At 37.2% G+C, this 13,969-nt stretch overlaps 1 protein-coding gene across 3 annotated transcripts in view; it reads right to left on the bottom strand.

The window, feature by feature from the left end:
- TRPC6 (transient receptor potential cation channel subfamily C member 6) overlaps positions 1-13,969 on the bottom strand; it is a 95,164-nt gene that overhangs the window by 20,922 nt on the left and 60,273 nt on the right. For all 3 annotated transcript variants that reach the window (XM_004938840.5, XM_040650423.2, XM_417184.7), the window contains 3 exons: positions 6,777-6,965; positions 4,592-4,756; positions 226-439 (listed from right to left, as the gene is read on the bottom strand). In XM_004938840.5, coding sequence (XP_004938897.4) covers positions 226-439; positions 4,592-4,756; positions 6,777-6,965 — 568 coding nt within the window. The remainder of the gene's footprint in view (positions 1-225; positions 440-4,591; positions 4,757-6,776; positions 6,966-13,969) is intronic.

Here is a 13,969-nt window from a genome sequence, read left to right as displayed (position 1 = left end):
CAGTTTTTGCCTAAGTCCTTTACCTGAATATTAGTGATTAACAAGGCACATGTAAAGGCCTACTGACATCTAGTAAGAAACATGAGGCCAGTGTGGGAATGCAACCATTTGACTAAATTCACTTTGTTCAAATTTGTATATTAATCTTTAATAGCAAAGGATTAATTTGAGTCTAGCTTCAATGAAATCACAGCAAGACAAATTTAAGGAAAAATTAATCTTTACCTATTACCCAAGAAATAATTAACATCTCCATCCATGAGAAACAGGATGTTTTCATTCTAAATAGCTGCTTTACATTGCCTGTAGTTTCGTTGGGCCGGAGCTTGGTGCCATCAAATCTGTCAGCTGCATTCATGACAAGTAGACCAAGAAAAATGGTGAAAGAAGCTGCATGGGCTACAAACTTCATAAATGGTCCACGCATTATCCTTCCCAGCTGTAAGAGAGATTATAAAACAAAAAGATATTGCATTGCTTTCTTCCAAAATAAGAAAAATGAATAAAAGGAACAGGAACACAGAGAAATATATGTTTCAATAACAGAAAGGAACAAAGATTTGGAAAGAAATTGTACCATGATTCTACGCTGACAACCACATTTAAAATTTTCTCCTTATTTGCTGTCTCCAGAGGAATAATTTTGTTACTGACTTTCACCATATATGTGTTTCTAGCTCAGTGTTTTGAAATAATTCTATAATTCTTTTGGGGCATCTTTATGTCTATTATAGGTAATCAAGAGAAGTATTTATTATAGTTGTTAAATATATTTCAAATGTACATTCCAGTGATCTTTATGAGGTAATGAAGAAAATGGGATTTTGACGCTTACTAAAAGCATTAAATTATCACCAGGAGCACATTATGACTAAAGAATTCTGTTTCCTAACATTCATGATGCACAATTTGGCGGTTATTTTGCAGTTTTTTCAACTTACTCCCCCTTTTAAAAAATGTCACTAGGCCTCAAGAGGGTATGTTTATAGTTCTGTAGTGTCTTTATATCCTTCCTGACTCCTTTGATGGAAACATTCTCTGCTCTCGATGACTAAGCGCTACTGCATAACAGTGTAGTGCAGTACTAAAAAACCTAAAAGTTCCATACAGACTTATGCAAGGCTGAACTTTTAGTGGTTATTTACTAGAGGAGATGTCTTGAAAGTGCCTGTAAAAATAGCAAAAGTCTTAGCTAGTTCACTTAGTTGGCAACAGTAGGAAAATACTCTTTTAGCCTTGTGACGAAAATCTCATGGTAAGAATTGAAAGTAAGTATCACAGATCCCAGACAAAATATATTACTATCTGTGGTCAGGAAAAGGGAGAGGAAGGCAAAGAGTTAAATTATCACTTCAAGTATTTTTGTTACACTTTTTCAATAGCAAAAACAGAATATTTTTGACTTTACAATCAACTTTCATAGAAAGAAAGAATAAGGATGCAATGGTAAGGTATCAAACACATTAAGAAAAGTAGATACATATAAAGAAGATACTCTTGAAGGAACACTGTCAAGGTTAGCAGGCACAAAATTTGATCTTTCTCCTTTATATGTTATTTTGCAAATCCATTCCTTACATTATGTTTCTCACTCAAAATAAATAAATAAATAAATAAACATTTCTTCAGCCTAATGAAATGATCTTCAACAACCAATTGTTTTGTGTTTCCTACAAAGAGAGAAGGTGTTCATCATGGGAAAAGATTCTATTTCAAGCTAGCAAGGAACAGTTGTGAACAACAAAGAATAAAGCAGAGTTGGAAAATGATAAAGTACGTTGACACTTAAAGGTGCCCTTTTAAATGTATTAAATTTGTGTTTACAAATGAAGACAGATTAGGAGACAGATGCCAGAAAGAGTCACAGCCAGAGAAAAAAAATATATATATATTGAAGGAAGTAATATTAATATAACTCTTGACTAAAAACCACTAAATTTAAAGGACTGAACTCCTAGCCCCTCACTGCTTTCAAAAGAGACATAAAAGTATTTTTACAATAGATAGCAAAAAACTCCCTGGAGGTAGGACTGACTACAGTTGAAGTGATTACACAAAACCTGGAAGTTATTATGATGTTCCTACTTAGAGAGCCAGGAAATACTTGTAATGGCACTTTTAAAATTTGCAGTCTTCTTAGGGAGAGCATATATGCCACAAAATAAGAATAAGGTAAAGAGAAAAAATATAAAGACACAGCATAATCTTTCAGGATACTGAGACATTTCTATAAGCTAAACTCTGTTTAATGCACTTCCACTGAGGGTCTGACGGAACGCATTGTTTGCCATTGCAGAGACCAAGGGCATGGTCTCAATCTGTAACTTAAGTGCTTTTGCAGGTTTCTGATTCTTTGTGCTACGGTCTTTGTTTTGGAGAGTGTTTTATACATTGGTTGAGGTTTCAGTTGCCCTGCGTGAAGTCAGGAGCTGTATTCAGTGTTCCTCATGGGTCTCTTCCAACTCAGGACACTTTAAGATACTATGATTCTAGATCCGTATATAACACTTACACTGTGGTTCTGTCTACCCCCTGTATAGGGGTAACATGAAATTGCTGAGGACTGGAGTCAGCGATTCACATTGTTTCTCCCATATATCTGAAGAAACAATGATTAACACAACCCTACAGAGCATGGCATTGTTATAGAGAAGATAAAATAGGACTCTGAGTAGTACATGTGTCACAACGGAAAAGAGGCCTGGTAACAAAATGGGATAATGCCAATGCTTTTTTACTGGGACAGTTTCCCAGCTACTCATGTAATGCACATCAAAATTTGATTTCTTTTGCCCTGCCACACTGCAAAAGAAGTATGGGTATAACTCACAGAATGTGCTTTTAGAAATAAACAGGGACTGATCAAATTAATACTTCAAAAATCCCAATCCCAAGGGCTGGGAACAGTTAAAGAAGATTGTATGTCAAATTCAGATCCTCTACCTTGGCCAGAGGCTGAAGAAATTACGTATTAATTCATAACATTAAAAATATAAATTGCATTATTAATTATAGCTGAACAGCTTGGACATTATAAAGAGTCTCAGATAAACCTGAAAATAATTTTTAGTCTTTCAAAATGTCATGCTATTAAATAGTATATGAGAAGTTTTGGGTTAATTATCTCTGTTGTTACACTGAATTACCAGCTAGAAAAGCAGAATAAATACTTTGAGGAGCCTCCAAGTGGATCACCAGCTGAAACTAAGACACAATCTTAGAAAAGAAATCACAACTGGTAAAAAGGTAGACTGTATTTTACACTTGCAGAATATAATGAAACAAAACCAATTAAACATGTACACAGATGACAGCAGGAGATTATTAAAATGCAACAAATGAAGTGAAACTTAAAGGATGTTTTTGCTTGCAACTTGACATTAAAAAGCTACTCTGAAATAGCTTTTATAGAATGTATGACAGTTCAGATAGATAGCTTGAAGATCCAATAAATCACGGAAAAGGGGAAATGACAAATAGATAAGTCACTGCTATGGTTGAAAAACAATTACTGAAGTATGTTGAATTTCAAGGTGAATTTTAAGACCAAAGCACTCACAAAAATCCTATTCACTACTTAGGAATGTGAAAATGACATTACTGATTTTTATTGGCCAGACTGAAAGAAATGAAAAACATGGCAAAACAAAGAGGCCCCAACTTTTTCCTATCACAGAAAAGTAAAAGGGAAAAAATGAAAAGCAAATACTTGGGTCTTCAACTGACCTTTCTTTTCCCCTGGAATCATCTGCACACTGGATTTGGCCTGCTAAAATAATGGCTGTTATACTGTGCCCTGTAAGATCCATTTGTTCCTTCTAATATGCTCTCAGAGGAAAACTTCAGTCAGTGTCCATTTGCAATGGATAGTGACTAACTGAAATAGAGTTTCAGAAGAACTTCTAGAGAGGTCAGAGACTGTAACCCATCTCCAGCAGAAAGGCCTTCCACAGTATATGCATCATTCAAGCATGTATAGTAGTAGCATCCAAATCCAAACAACTGCAAGTTGTAAATGGATGCAGGGGAGGCTGAGCAGCTGCTTTAAGAACTTCATGGAATATAATGAGTACAAGCATCATCTTGAAAAACCAGCATCATTCACCTTGACTTCTAGAAAATCAATGACGATAATTTCTGACATCAATGTTTTGATGATTTTTACCTATTAATTTTTAATCATCAAAGATAAAATTGCCTTTGAGTTAATGAGTCAACACAGCTTAAGCTTAGTCTAGCTCTATGTCAATAAAAAATGAAGATCCTCAGTGTTTGACTACTAATGTAACAACTAAATGAAGAATATCTTGACCCAGTGTTTATAAACTACAGTTATTACAATACATTTCTTGCTCCACTATGTTTATTTAACTTAATATACATTGTGTTTAACACACACAGTTGCCTATCATAATTACAATTGTCAGAACATACATCCCTGAGGCCATTATATTCATAATTCAGTGTTGAAATAACAGAGTTGTCACGGACTATTTGATCATGAAAGTAGTTTCAACACTACCAGTCAGGAATCTACATGCAGATGATATACACATTAATAAAAAGTCATTAAAAGATTCTACCAACCGACCTTACTGCAAGGAGCAATCCAGTAAGCCATTGAAAGGAATGGCAGTCCTACTGCAACGGCAAGAACAACCAGAAACTTCACCGCCATAGTCTGCTGCCGTAAACCTGACAGATTCTCATACCAGATGGAAAGAAGTTGTTGCTGGCAGTTTGGATGTGCTACAAACTATAAAGAAGAGAAGGAGCACAGCAGAAGTATATTATTATCAAAATGATTCTGATTAAAATAGCAGCTATAGTAAATGTGTTAAGACTGTGGGAATAGCAAAAAATTCAACAAATATGCAAAGGAGCACTAACAAGGCTACAAGAGAAAAGTTTTTTATGAGCACAATCTCCCAGTGTGCAGGCACATCGCTATCAGCAACAATAGAAGCATTAGCCTTAAAACAGTTTAATTTTATTGACACTGTTCCATTACAGACTATTAATTTCCACTTCAGTGTAATAATCCATCATCTTTATCTGCTCAAACTCCACTTGTTTCCAAAAGTTAAAATTTTCATGTTGGAACTTCAGAAATGTCAAAACAAAGTCTTTTGTTCTGCAAATGATGGTATAGTCTTTGGTCATAAAAGAAAAAAAAATGCTATATCTTCATATACTAAGGTGGAAAATATCATTTTTTCAGCTGATGTAGGAATATAGGTGTCATTTTGGTAGGACATTGGATAAAGGCTATCTGTAACTTGGTTATGGAATCTTCTGGGCGAACACTGCAAAACTGAGAAGTCTGACCAGTAACCTTCTGTTCTGTTAAAACTTCTCAAGAGTGTAAGGATCTTACAAAGGTAGTATTAAAGTTAGGCTCTTATGCACATTAGATTTTAAGTCTCAATTTGGAAATACAGATAGAAGTTTAACTCAATCCAGTATTTCTTCTACAATAAATTTCATTATTTGAGGTATGACTGGTTGAAGGTGCAAGAACGGTCCTTATACATAGCAGGCTAGAGAATGTGCCTGATGGTGTCCAGCTGGAGACAGAACTTCCACTGAAGGCAAGATACAGACTCAAACACTATGAAGGACCAAATCAATGTTGTATCTGCCCTTTGCAAGTTGTTTCAGCTCTTTTTAGTGAGTTTTCCTTTTCAAATGTTTTGTATGTTCACATTCATTTGCTAGTAGGTGCTCTTTGATTAAAATGATTTTCTTCTTTTCATGAACACAGTAAATACTGCTACAAATGTTCAAGGTTTGCCCCAGAGATATGAATTGAATTTCTGTTAAAAATTTACGAGTCTTCCCAGAAAAACTAGGTCTGTGTATTGAGTCCATGCTGTATTTTCACACATTCTGATTCCCTTTTTATTTATTTATTTATTTACTTACTTATTTTAAATAAGAAGTTGCTTATTTTCTATTTCACTGTGTAGGAAAAAATGCCAAAGGTCTTGCTGCTCTGAGAGAAGACAGCCCTACTTTAGGGTAACTTGCTTTTAAAGTGCATTCCTGAGCCAAAGCCTTGTGTCCCGCATTTCTAAGAATCACATATACATAACTTCTGGTTTACATAAACATCATCTGAAACTTTACAACCTGTATTATCCAGAAGAAGCTCCTGGGTAGTTTTAGACCCTTCATGCAGCCACTAACTCAGCCAGATTGTATTCAACTGAGCATATTTCAAGCGCAGATCAGAGTCTTAAACTGGCAGTAGAAAGTAAGCCAAAGAAGATATCATAATTTGTGGTTTTGACATTGCCTGCAGCCGAGTGTTCTTTAGAAGCAAAAACCACTGCACTGTCTCTCTTACACTGTGTCTCTGATCACCATGGAGAAAAATACACATTTTCTGTGACACACAGTTTCAATAAACATTTTCAACTCTCTGAGTATTCATTTTCAGGCTTCAAAATTAGTGCAAATTTATTTCTCTTAATATTATTTCTTTTAGATTGAAAGTAAAAGCAAGTAAATATCTGAACATTTGGTATATACCTAGACATTTTCTCAGAACCATTAGATTTCATACTCACTGTGACCAGCATCCACCCCGCATACCTGCTTCGTTATATTACAAGTTGTGTGGGGCAAAGATTCTTTTGTTTGTAAAATACACTGGACAGAAGAGCTCAAATGTTCATTTAAATGTCCTAAAGCTATCAAAACATAAACACTTAGTAATTCCACATTTTAATTTCATCATGATGACACTTATGTTTGATAACACAATTGCCTACTTTTTTTACTTCGTATTTGATTGCAAGTTTTAAGCGGCTAAGGCTGGGACGACCGTGTTCTCCATTACTGTTGTGGCTCGTCTCTACATCACCATTCAAAATAGCTTCCACTTCTTCTGTATTTCTGCACAGATCAAGGAGTCCAACTACAAAATCCTTGCATTGCATAGACAATTTCTTGTAATCATTCTGGAAAAGAGAGAAAGAAAGAAGATGACTTGATGTTTAGACCTACCAGAGGAACACTTTTGCATTCCAGTTACACATTTGTGAGAATCGATAGGGTTTTTTTTTGGCATCTTACTTTTCTTCTGGAAATTAAACAGCATTTTTTTACTTCCACTGAATGTTCATCAAGAGTAATATTTATCTCATCTTGGTCACCTTGGATATCTAGATTGTCAATTTTTACCTCTGAGTTACTTTGCAAGACTCGCTTTAGAGCCAATTCAAAGTAAAAAACAATTAGAAATATTATATAACATTATTTTAATGACTAGTTTAAGCTGAGTTGTACAGCATGGAGGAAATGATTTTTCTATTCACCACAGAAATCTACATAACTAGCTCAAATGTGGAAAGTAGGTAACAAAATTGGACAAGAATAGTATTCTACAGGGAGCACAACTAAACAACCTTCCAGCTTACTTGAGAACTATATAAATATGTTTTGTTTCTTAGGCCTTAAATTATTCTTGAAAGTCCTACCGAATTCTCTGTCATTTTCCAACAACTTCTTAGCTTGCAAACACAGGACGTCACTGCTGTTTTCCAGCAGTCACCTCAACAGTAGTACACCAATATCACATCTCTAACTTCAACTCAGTACTCTCTAGATCAAACATCTGACAATAGACTCTGACAAATTAGCCAAAATATCGTTCTCTAATGGCAGATTCAACTCATTATTGCTTCAATTACCAATTCGTTTTTGTTTTACCAGGAGGTGTGAATCCTACCAGAAAAAGAGGTTTTAATCATTGTACTCCATGGTTCATTAACAACTTTTTGCTTGCAGCTGTGTTTGGGTCCTAAAAGATGAATTAGGTAGGTAGACAGGTAGATGTTAATCTAAAGCTAAATAATATGTATAGACATACTGCCCTCTGTCTAAAACTTCAGAAAGAAATACTCATGCATACGTCCAAAACTTCCAATATTTTAATTTTTACTTTTTTTTTTTTTACTACTTTTAATTTACTGATTTTTGGAATTATCTTAAAGATGTAATTATTGAATTACAGTGTAATTTTTCCCAAAAAAGAGAATGCAAAAAAACCCAAAAGGAATAACAAAACAAAACGAAACAAAACAGAACATTACCATGCTTTCTCTAGTTTCATGTTCAAAGTATATTTCTATGAATAGTGTTATTACAGGAACACATTTCTACCTCTTCTGATTTGATCTTCATAGCATTCTCTCTTCTCTGGTTCTTTCTGTCTGCTTAGTCCCCTCCTTTTAAATACTTCCTGATACAAAGTGCCATCTTATGCACAGCCAGGAAGACAAAACATTATTTAACACAGAACACCCAAATTTGTTTGCTGAGGGTGTTCTTCATACACGCTTGTCCTTTATTAACCACAAAACAACAGCAGTTAATTACTTGGATAAACTAAAGAACTCCATCTGAATTTTACATTTCACTTCCCTTAGATGGATGTAAAAATTCACAGACAAGTACTTATATACACCAGTGTATAACTACATGTTTGTGATTTATATTTTCAATAGAGTAATGTGAACCAGATAGCTTAGATCTATCAGACAAGAGAACTTTAATGTCATTTATCTACAGAGAAGAAAGAAGCTATAATAATAAAATGAATCTTTCTGTGACATGTGTATTTTATTATTGTATCATTTAATTTGTCTTTCTTCAGAAGAATAACTATAGAGATTAACCCAAATCCTAAATTCTTGGCAGTACAGGAAGATATTTTTTGTAAGTAATATATCACCTTCTCTCTGGCTTTCATTTTTTGTAACAGCATCTAAGATAAGATTTAGTATTCAATCATGTTATAGTGAAATGTCCTCAAAGTTAGAGGGAAAGCAGCCTTTTGCGATTCCTAGATGAAAGAGAATCAAAGAATGAACCTATGTACCCTTTCACATGAGCTATGATGAGCAGATTTAGGCTGATGTCTGACACCTGAATACCAAATGAAAAAAAAGGAACATTTACAAAGTTATGAATAAAACAATTTGGCCTACATAAGTAACTATTTTGTACTATACTGGTATGGGCATATCTTGTGATATGTCTTCTAAATATGTGTATTTATATGCACACTAACACGCTTGTTAGCAATACTTGCCAGCTCTAGTGCCTGAGACAGGACATAGATCCTCAGTATAGGATGTGAGGAGACAATTTCTCCATGGTGGTCTCCAAAGTATTTCAGTATTCTCCAAACAAAATTCAGATGTGATACTCCATTCTAGTGAAGAATGTGTTTTTTTTTTGGCTGAGATTAATAGTTTTATTAAAATGTTACAGAAATGTTTACTGAGCAGCCAGATACCCCCATTCACACTTTGTAGAATTAGCCCGCTGCCATTTCCACTCTGCACACAGCATCATAATAGATTTTAGCAAACTCCATCACGTTATTTTCTCATTTGCGAGCACGATAAAACAGTACCCCCTTCTGTGAAATACTGCCATGGCTGCAATCAATAGCAGCTGCTGAGCTGAAATCTCCCCAGTGGGGTTACAAAGGAGCTCTGGGGATGGAGCCATGCTCACTGCCCCTCCCATGGCACAGGAAGGCTGCTGCATGGTAGAGGTAGTCAAAGGAAATGTATGCTCCTGCTCTGTTCACAGTTTGCTGTCTTGAGGTATATTCATCATTTATTGTTTTAGGGAAGGTTATGGAGGACAGGACGGATGATAACATGAAGGCTGCCCTGAAAGTAATGCCTCCTATTTTATTATGTTGGCTGTCTTCATCAGAGGCAGATGGTGGTGGTAGGGCAGTAGAGACTGAACCTTCTCATCAACATTCTGTTACATTTTGTTGCTGTGTGACAGGTGGCAGCAGAGGGGCAGTCTGACAAATGGGCAGTGCATTTCAGCAGTGGCAACAATGGAAATGGGTCACCACTGCTGGGGCAGATTTTTATGAGTGCAGGCTCTTGTTCATCACTGGCAAAAACACATAGCTAATTGTGGTAACTGCACTGACAAATAATGTTTTGTAGCTGAGAATTTTCTCCATCAAATAGTGTTATTGTGCTCTTGGCATTAATTGTAGTTTCCATGAAAAGAAATTGGAGGCATTACTTTTGGAGCTACCTAGGTATCTTAAACTGCTGCAGGATGATTGGTCAGGGGCTGAGCACAGGGAAGGTATCTCCAGTCAGGGAACTTCATCACTAACAAATCGAGTATGCTCAATTAAATGGCCGCCTTGGGCCCACTATTTCCTCCATCCACTTAAATGCATGGTAACAGACAAAATGGTTAACTGCAGCACATGCTTCTCTCTGTCTCACTGTCCCTGTCACAAATGCAGAAACTTCTGCCTGTCCCCCAGTTATCCTGTCTCTTGACATTAATGTGAGCCAAGGGAAAATGTTTGGTTTAACTCGTTTTTTCAGAATGGCCAGCGGCACACAGAGAATTCCACACGTTTTCTTCTACAGCAAATAGTAAACACAATCAATTAAAAAAGCAGCCCTCAGGAACTGAGAAGGCAGTTTGCAATTAATTTACATGTGCAGTCTCTAAAAAGAATCAGCCCTTAGCTCTGCAGCCAGGGAGGTGTGTACTTCATTCTTTGAATGCGACACAGCTGGTTCAGGGCTCCTCAGCAGCTCAGAAAAATCTCTTTTGCCAAACTTTGGCACCCCGAGGCTGAGGGGACAGGCATTTACAAAGGCAGATAAATGCATTATCCCCTTAACAAATATAATCCTTATTCCTCCCATGCCTCACTTCTTCTCAAAAAGGTACTGTTAACTTCTCCCTAAGAGAGCTGAGACTACTTATGATAAAGACTGCAACCTGATTTCTGTCGGTGTGTACAATTGAAAACAGACAGAAAATCAGGCTTTGAGATCATAATTTGGAGTTTGTTTCTCATCAGATAAACAAACTCAGAAGGCTTTTTTAGGGGCATTACTTTACACCAGACATTTACTGATAAAAATGCAGTTTTCCATTCCACCTCATTACACAATAAAGCAGTGTGTTGTCATTATAGTTGCAGAGGACTTCACACTAAATACGAATCTTATCCAGTTAGAGCAGCACTGGGCCACAGCTGTTCCTCTCAAAACTCCAGGCCACATCTCTGCAGGACAGCATTCGTCTCCATCCTTACAGACAGATATTTGCTTGAGGGTGGGCAAACAATTTAGATGGGAAAAAAAAAAAAAAAAAAGGAATACAATAACAATCCCGCAATGTTCAGTATGCTTTAAAGCTGCATGCTTGGCTATGTTGTCCAGAGCTAAATTAAATGGCTTTCAGAAAATCTTGGAAATTTCCAAATTACTCAGGAAACCTAAGTTAACTACTCGCTTGATACAGAAATACTGCACACATCTGTCCAAGCACTCTTCCTTCAGAAGTTGTCCTCTATTTTTTTCTGTATTTACTTTTAATAAAGAATGATTCTGCAAAACATTTAAAAGAACAATGCCTGTAACCAAACACAACACGCACATAGTGCCAGGTAACACTGCCACAGAGGTCTGAAAGAAAGGAATTTACGCCAGAGAGCACCACTTTCTGCTGTTTATAGCACAGATTCATGTTCAATTTTACCTTAAAAAATACTCCATAAGTAGTGTAAAACAAGTGAATTTTACAATGATGTATTACCACTAAATTCTGTTTTCATTTAGGCAAGTTTTTGTATACTTTAAGTGGCTCAGGTAAACTCTAGGTGGAGCTAAAGATTTACCATGGCCAGCTAACCTATGCACAAGAAATATTCTTGCACTGATTACACTAACATGTGTAGCATATTTTAATCAAATCCACATTTTTACAGAGTCTACACTAGCCAGATAATAAGATTTAGTACTGAAGTCCTAAAATAAAGTGATGTTTTTTTATAGAAATTGCTGGAATATGAGTAGCGGTGTGGGCTGGCAGAAACCCAGCCCAGCCCAGGCTCTATAAGAATACAGTGTCCATTTCCTGCAGCTCTGTAAACATAACCTTTGTGCTGTCTGCAATGAACCAAAGCCAGGTAGCCCTCAGTCAAGCCCCCATCCTGTCTTGATATTGTAAATGTTACCACTTGTTAATAGTGTAAATGTTATCACTTGTCAATGCACATATAAATATACTCCGTAGTCTTTGATATTTATCCAGATTCATGATGTGGTTTTATTACTTGCAAAAATGTACCAAACCTTATGTTGCCAGCTGTCTGCTTCTGGTGAAACTTTAAATAAATGGTGATTTAAACTCCTGCACTGTCCTGTGCTCCTGCTCCTCATTGCTCCTATCCACTTACTCTCTGCCCTAAAGCACATGGATGTCTCCAGCAAAGATTGGCTGATGTACAACAGCTCTGCCTCTTCCTCAGCCTCCTGTTTCTGCTGAGTGACACTACTTCGAAATCTAATTTGCAGTTCTTTCACAATACTATCCTGGAAGTAGAGTTCTAATTTCAGAAAAGACAACTGTGGCAAAAGAGGAACTCTAAAGAAAGGTCATGCAGGGCTGAGTGGTCACACAGAGCGAGGTGCTCCGCATAGTGTAGCAGTGCAGGATGCAGAAGCCAGTGCACTGAACCAGTCCATCTTTTCTCACTGGTGAGCTCCATTTCCTTCCATAGTAGCATCAGGGCCAAATTCTGTGCTCCCAGTTCATCCTGCCAATTGTGTACTGCAGCATACATTTGAAGAACAATCCTTGCTGACAGTTTGAGATGATGATGTTATTTATCTCTATCAGTCTTAACTTGTGTCACTCCAAGTGCAGTAAATTGAGCTATACAGTCCCTACAAATCAGACATGCCACTTATATCAACATAGCTGTGAACTTAACAGGCTGCACTTACAGTGTATAAAAATGTTTATCTGTTCTGTTCTAAATTTACTCCCTTTTAAGTTAATCATGTCCTTTTGTTCTCATCTTCAGCAGCTGCTAAAGTGAAAGAAACAAGAGAATGTGGTTTAAATACTCTTCTCTAAACAGTAAGTGCAAGCACTGGATGAAATATCAGTCCACTGAGATCCCAAGGATTTCTGCCAGAAACTTCATGGGGCAGACTTTCATTCTCTGAATTAAGCTGAATTAATTTTGATCTTATTATAATCTGTGCTTTTGTATTGAACTGCCTTTTTGTCAACACACAAGTTCTCATACGTGTACCTTATCCATTTTTCTCCCCCATCTCACTGGGGGGCAGCTGTGAGAAGCTAAGCTGCTTGCAGGGTTAAGTCACAACTGCAATCCACCATTAACACTACCTGTGTTTGCACAAGTTCTGACTTTTCAGCTACTGAGAGAAAAAGCTTATATTTGTGAGCCTATTGCTGTCTGAAATAATACAACTAAATGAAATGATGGAATTCAGTTGCCCATCAGTGTGAAACCACCACAGTGGGATTGAATGCACCCTCAACAAGTCTGCAGATGGCACCAAACTGAGTGATGTAGTTAGAGGGATGCAGCTAGCTAGAGGGAAAGGATGCTATCCAGAGGATCCTGGAGAGGCTTAATAGGTGGGCCCATGCATGAAGTTCAACAAGTCCAAGTGCAAGGTCCTGCACCTGGGTCCCAAGCACAGATACAGGCTAGGCAGACAATGGCTTGAGAATAGCGCTGAGGAGAAGGATTTGGGAGTGATGGTTGATGAAAGATTCAACATGAGCTTGTAATACGCATTTGCAGCCCAGAAGGCCAACCATATCATAGAATCATAGAATGGCCTGGGTTGAAAAGGACCTCAAAGATCACCTAGTTTCAACCCCATGCCATGGGCAGCGTTGCCAACCACTAGACCAGTCTGCCCAGAGCCACATCCAGCCTGGACTGCATCGAGAGAAGTGTGACCAGCCGGTCAAGGGAGGTGATCCTGCCCCCTGCACTCATGAGATCCCATGTGAAGTGCTGTGTCCAATTCTGGGGCCCCCAACACAAGAATAATATTGAGCTATTGGAGCAGGTCCAGAGGAGGGCCACAAAGATGATCAGAGGGCTGGAGCACCTCCCTGCAAG

The sequence above is a fragment of the Gallus gallus genome, chromosome 1, assembly GCF_016699485.2.
Source record: "Gallus gallus isolate bGalGal1 chromosome 1, bGalGal1.mat.broiler.GRCg7b, whole genome shotgun sequence".
In the NCBI taxonomy this organism is placed as follows: Eukaryota; Metazoa; Chordata; class Aves; order Galliformes; family Phasianidae; genus Gallus; species Gallus gallus.
The sequence above is the reverse complement of the archived record's forward strand: the minus strand, read 5'-3'. Positions and strand labels throughout refer to the sequence as shown.